The 16,702-nt window shown below is 36.8% G+C and overlaps 1 protein-coding gene across 1 annotated transcript in view; it reads left to right on the top strand.

Annotated features, from left to right (window-relative positions):
- Window positions 1–3,821: 3,821 nt before the first annotated feature.
- Window positions 3,822–16,702, top strand: part of eloa (elongin A) — a 30,076-nt gene continuing 17,195 nt past the window's right edge. The window contains exons 1-4 of the mRNA XM_022206937.2: window positions 3,822–3,970; window positions 9,904–9,960; window positions 10,545–10,657; window positions 14,322–14,836. Coding sequence (XP_022062629.1) covers window positions 3,899–3,970; window positions 9,904–9,960; window positions 10,545–10,657; window positions 14,322–14,836 — 757 coding nt within the window. The 5' untranslated portion in view covers window positions 3,822–3,898. The remainder of the gene's footprint in view (window positions 3,971–9,903; window positions 9,961–10,544; window positions 10,658–14,321; window positions 14,837–16,702) is intronic.

Consider the following 16,702-nt stretch of genomic DNA (forward strand, 5'->3'; position numbering starts at 1 on the left):
AGATAGATAGATAGATAGATAGATAGATAGATAGATAGATAGATAGATAGATAGATAGATCCTTTAATAATCCTTTGCAGGAAATTACAGGGTCACAGCAGTTTCATAACAGTCACAACACCACACACTTCCATACTTCCATTCCAAGGTGCTGCTCTTGATCACCTTCAGGGCGTGGAGTGGGTGAGCAGGATTGTTTATTATTGCCTTCAGCGTATTCAGCATTCTGGCCTCAGCACATTAATCTACACACAACAGGACAACAGAACATCTGATCCATGTTAAATTTGGCAGCTGTTTTTTGGGGACCTGAGGAAGAACAATTTTGACTTTCAAGCAGTTTGGATTAACGGTGGCTGTTTTCAGGGATGTTTTTGTTGTTCTCAGACTGGGTTTTGGTTACCATGGGTGGAGCCCCTGTTGCCCCTCCTTCTTCCTCCTGCAGTCCAGCACCAGTTCCTTTGTTTTCTAGGAGTTGAAGAGCAGGTTATTAAGGGAGCACCAGGTGGGGAGGTTCAGGACCTCCTCGCTGAAGGCCGTTTCATCATTGTTGTGAATCAGCCCCACCACAGTAGAGTCATCCGCAAATTTGACAAAGATGTTGCTTTTACAGTACAATAGATAGGTTTCACATGACGTCACACTTCCGTGTCCGCCATATTGTGTGGATTGTGTGGCGAGTGTTGAAATTGTTGTGGTCAGGAGTCAGCGAGCAAGATAAGTATTGAGCAAGATAAGTATAATTTGTAGTGTGACTGGGGACAAGAATGGTTCACGCCTGTTGTGTCCACGGCTGCCACAACAGGGCAGAAGGCCCAGTTAAACGGAGCCGAGGGTGAACAGACAAGGAAACTCAGCCAGCTGAGGCACCACACTTGGCAATTAGTATCTGTTTTTTAACCCGTATTATTAAGAAATTGTCATTTTCACTTTTGCTTTGTATTCTATCATTCAATTTGTCTTCCATAAATACACTTTATTGTAGTAAAATAAACTTTTAGTGTATGAACTGCTTTGAAAACACAATTGAAATCTCGCAAACAGCCAAAAGTCTTACTCAAATTTGATTATTTTATTGAAAAGAAAAATACATTTCGGGAGTTTTAATGTATGCTGAATGAAAGATAACAAATGTATAACTTAGACAATTGTGGAAATTAGGTGTTTCAACCATTATTATTTGCTTTGACGTAAAGATCTTTTCAAAATAGCTGCTTCTCAAAGCGAGGATTCGCGTTACCCCAACAGGACACCATACTGGGAGGTTAGCTCACATTCGTGTGATCCTAGCTAGACTCCACTGTTTATTCCAGTTAATTTAATTTAGATAGACCAATGATACGCTAATTAATAGAAAAAATCATTAGGTTCATTGTTAGTTAAATCGGCGACCTGAATTAATGCTGTTTTTGGATGAATTCTAAACCAAACTGTATTCAAAATCTCGACAAAACAATCTGTGTCTGAAGTGCTACTTCCTCATATTATGAGCGCAAACGGCTGAAACTTACTCAAATTACTTCACTTCAGGCAGGCCGTTGTGGGTGCTTGCCCAGTCCTTTTGTGTAACTTGATAAGGATCGATTCCATCAATTAACTCCAACTTCCTCTGATATCGGTCTTTTGAAGTGCTATCAAGTGTGTCGATATACTTTTTCAGCTGAGTGGCAGCCATAGCCAACAAATATTAGGCTAAAAGATAAACTCCAGTCACGGACTCAACAAAGCTGGCCACTCAAAATGGCGCTGAGCTACTTACTGACCCGGACGTGTGACGTCAGTGAAACCTATCTATACAATAACTTTATTAATCCCCAATATTAATATAATATTCAATATTATGCTGTGGATTGGTGCACAGTCATGGGTTTACAGGGTGTACAACATGGGGCTGAGCACACAGCCCTGAGGGGGCCCCGGTGCACATTATCAGGACTGAGGCGTGGTGGGGCCCCACCCTGACTGACAGCAGGTGAGAAAGTCTCTGATCCACCTCCAGGTGTGCTCGCCGATACCCATCAGTCTGCTTAGAATGAGTGTATTAAAAGCAGAACTAAAGTGCACAAACAACATCCTTGCATAACCGCCAGATTGTTCAAGATGTTTACACGCTGTGTGGAGGGCTGTGTTGATGGCATCACCTGTGGACCTGTTCGCTCTGTATGGAAATTGGTGCTAATCAAAGCTGGGAGGCAGTGAGGACTTGATGTGATCAGCATCAATCTTTCAAAGCACTTCATCACAGTTGAAGTGAGAGCTACAGATACAGCTACAGTTTTAAATCAGGAAAATAAAGTTATTTCCAGATATCTGCCATTATTGATAAGGAAAAATATTTATATCAAAGAATAAGAAATGTCAATACACTTGTTTTGATTTTTTTTTTTTTGTTCAGACATAAAGTGAAGAGACAGATGTTGATTACCTTGAAGAAGGCGAAAGTTTTTGCTGAAACCGTCAAGGCCATCAACATCTGTTGATTCAATCTGTCTATTCACTTTATGTCTGAACAAAAGAACTCACAACTACTGTATTAAAAAGAAGATATAATGAATGTTTTAGAGCCAAGAAATGTTAATGCTTTTTAAAATGGTCAAAACCAGCCGTTTTCAGTGCAAAAAGTCGCTAATATTCTATTTTTAAATAAAAAAAATGACGAAAAATACAGGGAATATTGGACGCACATCGCGAGGTGCATTTCCTTGAAAACGACCGATTCGTGGATTTTATACCGACTTCAGGACATGTTTTGGACAAAATAGTTTACTGGCTTGTGTTGTCTGGATGTAAAAGGTTGGATTATGGTCGTTTTTTGTGGAATCTTTTTTTCTGTGTGTAATAATGAACCCGGAAATGTGAGTCGCGCTGTGTGCGTTGAAGCCGTGTATAGAGAACGGATGGATGAATATTTGTTTTTGAAAATGTGTTTTTCTCACCCGCTGTGGTAATCACATCTGAAAGTGGTTTATACCGGCGGATTCATGAGAATCTAAGCTTTCCATCGGCGTATAGTGTTTGTGTAATCGGGTTTGCAGCCGTCGGACATTCTTGAAATTCCTATGCAAATTAGTAGGTGTACCACCGGCGGTACACCTACGACGCACTGAAGCGTAAAGGGTTAATAGATTTTCGCTGTTTTTTTAAAATTACAGACAATATCTAGTTGCGTAAGAAAAAAATGATTTACTTGTTGACTGGGAAAAAATAAAATAGGACAAAACTATACACAAGGGCCACATAAAATAGAAAATAAATACAGATGAATATAGTAATTAGTTCCTTTTCATCATGGAAACGTATATTTTGACTGTTTTACTGCAATTTAATCAGCCAATAATATCATTATTTTACAGATAATTGCTTTTATTTTCACAGTGTTTACAGTTTCTGAATGTTACAATATTCTACCGTTTTAACAGATAGTTTCTGGCACCCTTACTGGTAATTTTCACATTTATTGCTTTATTTTCATAGTGTATTTATTAATGTTATCAGAGAAATCACACATCACTGTATAAAATGTTAACAAAATACCATTTCAAAACTAATAACGTCATTTAACTTAATTTGTGTAGCACCGTTCAGACATAAAGTGCAACCTTAATCATTTTATATCAATAAAGGAGAATAAAACGAAATAAAAAATATACAAATAATTCTGGTAAAACAAAAAATACAATTAAAACTTATAAAAATCCATAATAAAATTAATAAATAGGTCTGATAGAGGTAAATTACTGTTTTCAAACTATTATTGAAGGTTTTATTAAATTACGTGTCCAACGTTTCCACCAATTAACCGGCGGAACTTTCCTTGGTCCGTCCCTCTTTCTGTTCCGTCCCTCTTCCTGTTCCGTCCCTCTTACCTGTTCCGGGCGACAGGGTACCAGCAGTAAACATGGCGGAGGAACTGCTGGAAACAGTGGAGAGACTTCAGTCCCGGCTCCTGGAGACTCCGGAGCCTCGAAAGGTAACGACTCGTCCGGTTGACACGGACACGTTCGATCGTCAGCACCAACCGTGTCCTCAAATATTGCCGACGCCGAGAAATTTACCGAAGCGGCGGAGACACAGCTCCCGAAAGTCGCAACGGTTTTTTAAATGCTGCGTTCAGGGACCGATGTCTGGTTTCGTGCTCTCAGAGAGTGTAAAGTAAAGGAGCGTTCAGATGATTTTTTGTTCAGATTGTGGAGCTGTAGTGGATAAAAACCGAGTTGTAGAGAAGAAAACCAGCCTGTGTTGACATGTGAAAACAGTACATGACGGATTACATTGAGATTATAGGCTTCATTGAGAATTAATTTATTATACTGTCTAGCTATGTTGTTATTATTACAGGAACAATATTTTGTTTTCAATGTGAGACAAATTTTATCACAAGTTTCTAGAAGCTGCAGTGAAAATCTTGAATATAAAATTCAGTGATGTGGATTAAATATTTGGGATTCTGATAAGTAATAATTATTAGTAAATGATTTGTTATCTAGGAAATATGCATTGATTTAGTGTCAAATTGACTGATTAATAAGTAATACTTATCAACAGATGCCCTCAAAAGATAAATTGAAAACCAGTACCCATCATAATCAATTAATAATTGCAGTTGTATTTATCACTTTGTTAGTTACATGTTAGTCTTGTGATATTTGTTGACATTTTTATCTTTAAAAATAAAGTGATTCTGAACAATATGTTTACAAACAGTAAGGCAGTACAGCAGATGTATTACATACAGTTGCTGTATGCCTGAGTAGAAAAAAACATAACACCAAAAATGTAAAATAAAATGTTATATGCTATAATGTATGAGAATTTTAACTTTGTGCATCAAATCAAGTTTATTTGTACGGCACATTTTTAAAAAACTGGAGTTGACCGAAGTGCTGTAAATGATATAAGACAGGTAACAACAAAAACGTGCAAAAAAGCAAGAGAGAAGACGATTTAAACATTTTATTTATGGTGTTATCAGTTTTTAGTAGAAAATACATAACATTCAAAATCAAGACAAACAATAATAACAGGGAAAATCAATTTCTAAAACTATGTCAATATAAAGCACTAAAAAAACAACACAAACAGGAGAAAAACATGTCATATTAATTTCTGAAAAATAATTACAAAATTGCTAAAAAAAAACAATGATAAAAACTTGTAAATGAATTTAAACAAACTAAACAGAAAATTGGATGATAACTCGTGAGCACAGTTTCTAAAATGAAACAAATATAAAATGTTAAGACCTCTATTAGCAACCCAAAGCTATTTTCTGTGTCTATATGATATTTTTCAGTCCTAAGAATGTATAACTGCTTTCCACATACACTGCATATGCTGTACACGTCTATGTTATGTATTTTCTAGAGCTGTTTCCTTATATGTTGCTAACAGTTTTATAAATACAACACTCAGGCATGACTGTTGTTGGTTAATCCCATTAAATCAACACCTGACGATGTTTTTTTTTATGGACGTCAATCTAATATATGCCCTCATCGGCTTAATAATGCAAATAAACAGTTGACAGCAAGAAGTATTTCAGTATCTAGTGTTTCGTTTACCAGATAAATGTGTATCTTTAACATTTCTTCTCATATACAGTAAAAAAATAATGTTTTTTAAAGCATATTCTCTGGGAGGAGCCTGTAAAAAACAAACACAGAACATGCTATCCTTGCAGTTCCAACATGTCCGGCAGTCTGTGAACGCCTCCTGAGACGTCACTGTAATTAAGGGTTTTTAACTTGTTCTAACGCGTTTATTTAACGCTGGTTTCCACCTCAAACTAACACCTGTCAGCTCGTTATTACACCCGAACACAGGTGATCTATTACCGATCAGAGCAGCGACACCAAACACGACATATTTTATCTCCGGGACCAAACTCCAGGCCGAGTAGCCGTTAGCAACCGGCTAGCTGACGGAAAGTAGTGACAGATGAGCGGCTGCAGGCCTCCAGCGTCGATCCGCTTCAAGTGAACTGGAGCTTTTTATCACAGCCGAACATTAAAACACAGGATCTGATGGCGAATTAATCAAATTTAACGGCCTGTAAATGATCAGTCACAGTATCCGGGGTCCCCTTTGTTTACTGCTGTGATGTGACAAAGCAGTGCTGGTGTGTGTGTGTGTGTGTGTGTGTGTGGTGGGTTTGGTGAACTGAAGCCACATTTCACTTTATAGAAGTCATAATTTTAATTTAAAAAATGTTAAAATATCAGTGCTTATACAGCCGAGCCACACAGTCCATAGTGTCATTCAGCTTCCATGATGCAGGACTGAGTTACTGCATTTATTTACAGTGTGAGTCAGTGACTGCAACTTTAATTGAATGAAAACTTAATAATAAAATAAATAGTAATTTATACTCACAAATCACCATGAAACTTTTCTTGCTGATTACTTAAAAAAGACAGTAAATTTTCTTTATTACAAATGTTCTGATTATAATGTTTCAGTATGTAAGCAATGCAATATTTATCTAAAAATGCCATAATCTGTGGTAATTTCCTGAAAGGTCATTCCGCCCCGATTCCTAACAAATTTCTGTTTTTTTACCATCTTTGATTTGCTTGAATTTTTCACAGCATAAAATACGGACATTTCTAAATTTATTTGTGAAATTTTAGCTTGATAGATCAAATAATTTCTGAGATAATTTAAATAGAAATTTGCCAGTGATGCCACATAGTCAACACAGAGAGGAGGTCGGAGTGGATAAAGGGCTCGACAAAACACAAAACACCGTTTACTGTTAAGTCAGTGGTGTTTCTTTTTGTCATAATTACTATATTAAATTAACCAGATATTTCTTATTATGGGCTCCACAGTGGTGTAGTGGTTAGCACTTTCGCCTTGCAGCAAGAAGATCCCTGGTTCAAGTCCCGGCCTGAGCCTGGGATCTTTCTGCATGGAGTTTGCATGTTCTCCCTGTGCATGCGTGGGTTTTCTCCGGGCACTCCGGCTTCCTCCCACAGTCCAAAAATATGCTGAGGTTAATTGGTTACTCTAAATTGTCCGTAGGTGTGAATGTGAGTGTGATTGTCTGTCTGTATATGTAGCCCTGAGACAGACTGGTGACCTGTCCAGGGTGTCCCCTGCCTTCACCCGAGTCAGCTGGGATAGACTCCAGCACCCCCCGCGACCCTAGTGAGGATAAAGCGGTATATGGATGGATGGATTTCTCATTATAATAATAGCAATTACCCTTCAAAATTTGCAATTTGTATACATTTTGTAAAGTGTGATATTTAGTAAACACAATGCAATTCTATTAATAATTCAATAAGTAAAACAAGAAATGCTTCCTGAGTCACAGTTGCAGTGGGCTGACTGTGTGTTGCCAACTCCTCAGTAAGGAAAGTGGCTAGAAGTCGCTAAATGACGTCATCGCCTAATTTGCATATTTCCCAGTTTGCATGTAATTGTAATCAACGTTGTAGGAGAGAGTAATAACGTTATGGAAGAGACCAAAAAGTGAGTATAAAACACTCAAAATATTTTTTGTACTAGAGGTTAAATGCTGTGGTTTAGTTTAGTATGACAGTGAAGAAACATTTTCATTTATATCCCGCTCCGTAAGTCTGGATGGGATCTGTAGTGACTTTGCACATGCGCGATTCATTTGCCGTCTGGCTGCGGAGTGATGTCCTCTAATCAGACACTGAGACTGCTGCGGGATTACTGGACTGACAGCCTGTGCTCTGGGAGGGGGAGAAGCTCACAGCAGCACCTGCTGCTTGTTGAAAACAGTAACTGCAGAATGATCCGAGTTTTCCTATCAGAGTCTCCAAAACGGCAGAAAAAGTCGCTAGATTTGTCGCTAGTCGCTTTTGACAAAAAAAAGTTGCTAGGACGCTTTGGAAAGTCACTAGATTTAGCGAGAAAGTCGCTAAGTTGGCAACACTGCCTGCACAGAACAAAGTGTTAACCGTTCCTGTTCGGCCCCCGACCGTGGTCAGGAAGCACAGGGGACGACAGTTCTCCAGGACCGAAGTTATTGCTGTTACTTCGTGGTTAACCCCCTTCACTTCCTCAGCAGCCGTAGAGGCAAAGACACAGGAGCCCGGCCGTACTGAAGAACACTGCAGCCTTCATTGTCAATTAACAGTGGCTGAACCGTACAGTCATGCATGCTAACCCTGCAGCTACACACCTCCTCTCTCTTCCTCCCGAACATAGACTATATATATAATGGACGTAGCATCTGGCTCCAGAATTGAAGCCAACCCGGAAGTGTCAAAAACTTGCAATATCACGCCGTCCGCTAGGGTTGGCTCCAAAAAGCTTTTTCTCCATAGACCCCAATTCATTTTTGGATAAAATAAAATTTGATAGACTGATTTTCTACTGCTCAGGATTTTTTTCCCGTTAGTTTTCATGGTCAAAATGAGAGATCAGGTGGCCGATCTTAAAATAAATCAATACTGAATTTTAAATAAATCGTTAAAGTTGGCGGAGCCAGGGGGCGTGGCTATACTTGATAGACAGCAACAGAAGCCTCTGCGGTAAAATGTGGGCGGGATAAGAGAGTCCTCAGCCAATCCTGCCCCTAGTTGCTCTCTGGTCCAGCCTGTTTGATGACGCTACTTGCGTCACTGGCTCCAAAAAATCCAAAACGGCGACCAGGAAGTAGCAAAATCCGGGTTTCATTTTCTTGGCGTTGAAACCAACGGGTGACGTCATGGTTAGTTTACGCCTGCTCCCGAACCGACTGCCGTCTCTCTCGCTCGTGCTGCATTCAGGGTTGCTCAGACATCAAATGACCATTAAACAGCATGTTAAGTAATTAACTACACAGTATTGCGGCAGTAATACTAATTTAAAAGGATCATATGTAACTGTAAAACAATGACGACGACCACTTTTCTGCCCAGTGAGTAGCTTCACTTTATATTTTTGCCTATAATACTTACATGTTTTTGCTTTAGTAAAGTTTTGAATAGAAAACATTTGCTCGTAGTTGGGATACTTTAACTGAAGTATGGATCTGAATACTTCTTCCACCACTGGTTGAATGTTGTGTTCCTGAGCTCGTGTAGTTTGTTGGTGACAGACGGGTTAAAAACAGAAACAGCTGGACATTTCAGACTAACTGTAGCGTCACAGACTGAACTGGAGCAGCAGCTGGAGTCCAAACAGCAGCTCAGTTATATCAGGGAGAGCAGCTGCAGTCAGAGATCCTCATTTAATAACCAGGACTGAATGCATCACATTTTCATGAGAGACGCAACATTTCTGCTTCATTAGTCTGTTAAAGTGACTGAAAGAGCCACTACATGATATTTATCAAACAAACAAGACTGGAGAGTCAGTATCGATATTATTAATATCAATATTTTACTACTTAGATTGTTAATTTTAAGTATTTGTCTGCTTTTCACACGGCATACACTGCCTGCAGTTCAGCCGAGAAGTGCCAGATTTTTTTGTCACATGACTGCAGATCACAGCTGAGTCACTAATAATAATCAGTTTAGTTTATTTTGGACATTTTATTTTAATAGAAACAAGTGCAAATTTGATTCACTGATTGATACGGATATCACTTACTGCACATTCCACCTACTTATGTGCAGTAACTGACACCTCATCTTAAATATTGTCTTATTTTTAAAAAAAAGTGTCTATATAATGTTCTCTGCAATTTTGCACTGTGTTTTGCCTTGATTTGGAGAATTTTGCCAATACAACCGGATATGACACATGATATGTACTAAGATCTTAGAAAAGATAAAAATCCCACATTTTTTTTCTATTTTCACACTTGCTGACTTTGGTAAATGGTGTAATTTTGACAATTAAAAAAAATTATAATATCCCTTTCTAAAACATAAGCAGGTTTTAGAGTTTGCACAGGTGTTTTCTGAATGATGAGGCTGTTTTTTTTTTCTGTTTTTCCAGCTGCTGAAGACTCTCAAAAGACTGGGGGAACTTCCCATGACTGTGGACATTCTGGTGGTAAGATTCATTAATTTGTTACTGTCACAAACTGGAAGGAAGAAAAAGTGAAAGGAGTGAAATTATTCAAGCTGCAGCGACTGAAGCGACGTCAAACACCAAAAATTCAAAATACAATGTATTGACTTTGAATGTTGTAACTTCAAATTGAAAAGTAATTCTGCAAAAACAGGAAACAAAACGCATGGCGGTTCTCACACAAAGAAAGTGTGACTGTTAAACTGTCTTCATAGTTCAGCCTCTGATCCGATAAACGCTGTAAACACTAGAAAAGCTGCTCCAGATGAAATAGAAACACCCAATCAAATTTAAAATCCCCTTATAACTTATTGATTATAGGTCCATATAGGATGAAGCCTGGGTCTGGACCATTTGGTGACTTTGGTTCTAGTATGTAGTGGATTAAACGCAGCTGGAATTAGAATAGGAATCGTTTCAGCCCTGAACAGAATACAACACACGACATGTTTCAGACCAATCCGATCAGTCGACTGAAGCTGCCAGAGAAACGACAGCAGATGTAAAAGTGAAACGAACGCTAAATGTCAGACTCATGTGCTGTTGGTTCTCTGGTTCTCTGACAGGAAACTGGAGTCGGAAAGACTGTGAACTCTTTCAGGAAACACGAAGCAGCTGGAGAGGTGGCCAAAAGCCTCGTAGCCAAATGGAAGAAACTGGTTCCTCAGTCTGCAGACAGGTACGTTCTGCCTCGACATGCAGGAGTTTATTTTCTGTTCCTGCAGTGATCTCATGAAATGTTCCACAGCAGAGGATCCAAACCTTTAAACTGGGAAAGTCTAAAATAAAGTCTAAGGTGTCTTCTTGAACAAATAGGTGGAAAATATCTCATCATTTTAAAAAAACCAAACCTTTATTTCAGTCACTTTCACCCTGAGGCAGAGTCCTGTTTCTCTGCATGTTCACTTCAGCCGTACTGCAGATTTATTGTTTTAAATGATGATAGAATAAGACAAAAAGCAGCTGCATCAAACTCCAGCAAATACTTCAGTTATAGCACAAATTAATTTTAGGTTTCAGGTTTACAAGTTCTGCTCACAGCTTGCTGTGTGTTTGCTAATATTTTTTTTCTCCGATTTTGCAGCCTTGCAAGAAAATAAATAGACAATAAAAAGAGATAATCAGAATAAAATAGCATGAAACAGGTTAAATTATTGGTTAAAATCAGTCCCAAGATGAATATTTTCAGAGTATTTTTGAAGTAAGAAGAAGCTAAACTCTCCATAATTGAACAAAAGCAAATATATCTGCAAATATACATATATTTTTGTGCTTCTTTATACTGTTTTTATTGAGCCAAGGAAGAATGTACTCACAGAGTGTTATGCCAATACTCATTTTCATTAATATGAGGAATTGGGAAGTTAATATTTACATTAAGATAAATACAATAAAATAAAATAATAATACAGATTAACAAAGCAAGGATTATTGTGTTTATTCTAAATAAAAGAAATATAAAAATAAGTTCCCTATTCTGTAGCACGCACATGGTACAAGATAGCAGTAAACAGGATAAAAACTTAAAATCAATTTGTCAAACACGATAAAATAAATATAAACTGCTAAAAATACGGAGAGAAAACTGGACAGCAACTTGTGAGACGAAATTTTAACTGAAACAAGTCTTGGAACATGAATTTAATGACTGAAAATCCAAAATAAATGCTGAAATTCTTCATGCTCAGCACTTGAAGAAAACAAAAAATGTAAATTCTTTGGTTTTATTAACAAGTAAAATCCTTCATGAATTCCTGATGTGTGACGAGTGTTTGCAGAATAATTGGACTCCCTGCTCAAACTTCTCTTATCTCTGTGGATTTAGCGAGATCCAGGATGCTGTGATGTCACTGTTTCAGGTGAACACACCTGTTCATGCTGCCGACCGAACACATCATAATATAAAACCTGTTTAAAGACCCGTCGTCTTTTAGCAGCTCATAGTTCAAACTACATTTACTCAAGTAGAGTTTGGAAGTACTTTGTTTGAGTGGTACCACTTTTTTGATGCATTATTCTTCTCTTTCACTAAATTTAAGAAGAAAATATTAGTTTTTATTGCTCTATATTTATTAGTTTCATTATGGATTAAGATTTTATTTCAAATATTCCATAGTAAACACAAGTAAAGCAGAAATCATTAGTTAATTAACAGAAAATTGTTTGGAAACATTTTCTTTTGTTTCTTTTTTTGCAATATATTTCTTTATTTTCATGAGATGAAATATAAAATAACTACATGTGACGTCCTGATGAGGTTTTTTTCCCCACAATCATTTGATATTTAGTGTCTTTTGAATTCCAATCCGACACCATTTTTCTAGATCAATGAAAAGATAATTTACAGATTTTTCTTGCTAAATATTATATCTAGTAAAATCACAGAATTCCACCATTTTTTATGTATTATTTAAAACACCTCTGCAGACAAATTTTTATTTTTTTCTGGGGTTTGTTTATTTTTTTTTACAGAGTACAGTCTGTATTCAGCTTATTTTGCATTTGATATTTCTGATGTTTGATTTTATTCCTTCTTTTCCTGAATAACTGTCCATACTTCACAGACATCAGTCTAAACTGAGTGTCAAACTCATGTAAATTCAGGCCCATATTCAGCCCAATTTCATCTGAAGTGACCCGGACCAGTAAAATCACAGCATAGTAACCTATAAATGCAGACAGCTCCAAATATTTCCTTTGTTTTAGTGCAAAAAAAAATGCATTCTGAAAATGTTCACAGTTAATGAATCATCTTTTTGCAAAACACCAAGAACAGCCTGAAATTCCTGGAAGAAAATAAATTAAATTTCCACAACATCAGCATCACTGGCTGATGTTGACATGAATTGGACTCGTATCGAATCACCCCAAACCAAAACATTTGCACAGAAGTTTGTCTTTGCACTTTTTAAAATCATTTCTCAAACCACTTTATATTGTGTTGTTTACAGTGTGTCTGTACTGTACATACTCATTTTCATTTCATTTCTTATCCTTGTGCATACTGTTAATGTTATTACTGTTTTATTATTATGATTATTACTGTGTTTATTAGCTAAAAAAGGATTATCTTATCTTAACATTATGCCTCAGTTATCATTTACACATTACAACCTTCAGATCACAAAGTGTCTACAAAGGCACACAACATTCAGTCACAAATATCTGAAACTCAACGATGTAGTATTTTACTTTATGATCAAAATAACTTGTCAAGATCTAGAAATTATTTCAAATTTCCATTCATTTCCACATCTGTGTAGTAATCCTGAAGACCACACAAACTAAATGGGAACTATAAATACAGAAGGTTAAGTTATCCCTCTGTCTTGTAAATATATTGAATTTATACATAAAAAAATACTTAAAAGTTGTGACGGTACAGTGGACAAAGTTAAAATAGCATTTAATTTTATTTAAAAATTGCATTTAGTGTCATCTCTGTAATTTTTACACTTTGCAAAGTCGTCCTGCTGGATTGGACCCTCTGGTTGGCCGGTTTTGGCTCACAGGCTGAGAGTTTGACACCCCTGTTCTAGATAATACACAGTTCAAGTATATTAAAGTTATTAAAATCAATCTACTGTGTATACTTGACAACCGAAGAGCTCTGCAATGCATTGAAGAAAATTGCTCTTTAAAGATTCCACTTAAAAACCGTTTATAGAGAGTTTCTACTTTTTGTTTTTATTTCGTTTTTCTAGATTTAGGCTGTTGGTTTGAGGTTTTTCTGGCAAACCAAACCAAGTGTTTAATGTAAATAAGACTGATGTATAATGAGGATAATTGTCTTAAATATCTGTAAAATAATGACATGACATCACTGCATGAGTAACTATTATCACACTTGAACTTATTTTATCTTATCCAGGTTGTTTTCTCTTAACTAGATACTTGCTTGTGATGCATCTACTCAGATTTTGTTGTCGAGTAATAATAAGAGAAGGATGTGAGGAAATATCAGAATAAAAATTTTTTTGTTGCCCATTTTTACGCACGAGGAATTTGATGTGTTGATTTGATGCATCACAGTAAACACTAAGTAGAGAATTTTTAAAGAAAGATGGGAAGATTTTTTTTTAAAAAATCAAGTTTTGCCAGACAAGTAAGCAGAAAGTTTAGCAAATGCAGGAATTTTTAATTAATTAAAAAGTAATACAATTACTTATGATGTGCAGGAATGTGCAAATTATTCACCTTTACATAAACAAGCACCATGAAAACCACCATGAGAGATGAGCATTTCTGTTTTTTTGCATATGTTTTTCTTTTTACTCCACTGTGGGGTTCTGCTCATGTAAAGATATTTACATCAAAGTGGATTTCTGTTCCGTCCTCCTCAGACCCAACAGTCACGCCAAAGAAGCCTCCAGGCCACATGTTCACTCTCGTGGCCACGAAGGAGGAGGAGGAGGACACCGACGTCCCCGAGAACCTTCACCTGAAGAAGAGGAGCGCTCCTACATGGAGGAGGAGGAGGAGGAAGAGGAGGAGAGGGGCTACCACACCAACTACTCTCCTTCTCCTCCTCCACACGACCAGTACGTCTCCCCACAGCCAGGAGGTTACCAGTCCGACGAATACGAGAGCCCCGAGCCCAGCCCTCCTCCTCCTCCACCTCCTCCTCCTCGTAAAGAAGTCCGCCACGTTAAACCCAACAAGGAGCCCAGCAGGAACCACCACAGCGACCGGAGCCGAGAGGAGGAGCGGCGGCAGCGTCAGAGCGGCAGCGACGGGAAGAAACGCAGCAGCGACAAAGAAAGGCAGCAGAGTCCAGGACCGAAGGCCTCCAAGCACGGCAGGAAGTCGAGCACACAGGACGGACGGAGGGAGGAGAAGAAGAAGACGGCAGACGATGGTGAGTGGACGATCACAGTGACGCTTTTTATAGAAAATAATCCTAATAAAGCTTTTCTTATTTGTGGTTTAACCCTCCTGTTGTCCTTATTTACGGAACCAAAAAATATTGTTCCTTTCTCTGAAAAAAATCCAAAAATTCTGCAAAAAAAATCCACAAATTTATAAACAAAAAATTGCAAAATCTTCGGAAATAAAATTCCAAAAATTACTTAAAAGTTTCCCTTAAAAGTTTTTTTTTTTTAAATCCCCAAATTTGGCAAGAAATAAAAATAAATAAATAAAAATTGTAAATATTTTCAAAAAATTAATAAAAATCTTCCAGAAAAAATCCTAAAAATATCTAAAGTTGTATCAGTAAAACTTCTGTTTTCTTTAAAAGCCTTCAGAAAAATATAGCCAAAATCCTCAAAATTTTTTTCCGAATGTTTTTGAAGAAACATTTTTTTAACATTTCTTTATTGTCCATCAAAAAATGTTGAAAATGTGGAAGTTTTCACTGTAAAAACAAATATTTTTTCCACTTTTTTAAACTTTAAAACAGGTCAGTTTGACCCGCAGGACGACAGGAGGGTTAAACAAATATGTGAGTTTGAACCACATCTTTTTAAATATTTAAATAACTAATACTAAATGATGTATTTTAGTATCACAGAAGTACCCACAGGTGTTACCAACATGTAAACAATGACGACTCCACATGCTTTAGATATTTTATTACTTATAGTTTTCCATCGGTGTCTCCTCTCTGCTTTGTTCAACTGAAAAAATTCAGAGTTTTTGTCTCTTGGCTGTTGGTCACAGATGACTAAGTCGAGGCTTCTCAGTTGCACCGAGGAGCCCAGAATTTTATGTTTTATTTTTTTTACAGGATCTTTTTATATTTGGTGAAATAATCAACGAGAAGTGAAGAAAAATTATATTTTAATCGAACGCTCCACAGAGGTGTGAGTTTAAACCACATTTTTCATCCCTTTTAGAAAAAGTCTCAAAGTCCTCCTAACTTATTTTCAAATATTAATAAATGATATATAATAATGGATATAAAAGATATATATAAATAAAAAATAAATGTATATTTTTAAACATGATGATTCTTACACATAAATAGAGCATAGGGCCAATCACTCATACATCTAAGAGTTAAGGAAATGAAGTACAAAATAAATATCCAAAATATACCAAGATATACATAAGTACTAAATACAAAAAACATTCATGCACATGCCAGAATCTCACAGAATCTTACATAAATGTAGATATTGACATAAATATTAATATTGGACAGATTTACTTCTGTCCCATGCTTAACAAAAACCATGTAAACACGTTACATTTGGACAGAAAGTTATAAGAATGCTTAAATAAAACTCATTAATTGACTCTTTAAATCTCTACATGATGTGATTCTGGTTAGAAAGGGTTTATTACTTCGTAAAAGGTGCTGTTATGTTACTTAGATCAGTTTATTAACGTGTTAAACTCAAGCCTCTGGTTTCACAGCTTCACTATAAAACACTTAAAAAACAGAAGCCAAGCTGATGATTATGTAATCGTTGCAGCTCCGTGCACCAGAAAACCTTTCTCTACTTTATCAGCATTGATCACTAACTGCGACCACAACAGAGAGAAACTTCCCAGCCAGATAACTGAGAGACGTCAGCTTCAGTGCTGAGAAACCGACAAACACAAACTGGTCTCCTAGCAACACTGGCTGCTGCCTCTGAATCATTATTCTTTTAAATTTGTAAAAAAAAAAAAAAAAAAAAAAAGAGAGACATGCAGCATAAAGTGATTTTGATTAAATATAATTTTCAGCTTAGATTTGGTTCTTTTTCTGGACAGAATCACACGACACAGATGAGTA

Source organism: Acanthochromis polyacanthus, chromosome 11 (genome assembly GCF_021347895.1).
Source record: "Acanthochromis polyacanthus isolate Apoly-LR-REF ecotype Palm Island chromosome 11, KAUST_Apoly_ChrSc, whole genome shotgun sequence".
Lineage (NCBI taxonomy): Eukaryota > Metazoa > Chordata > Actinopteri > Pomacentridae > Acanthochromis > Acanthochromis polyacanthus.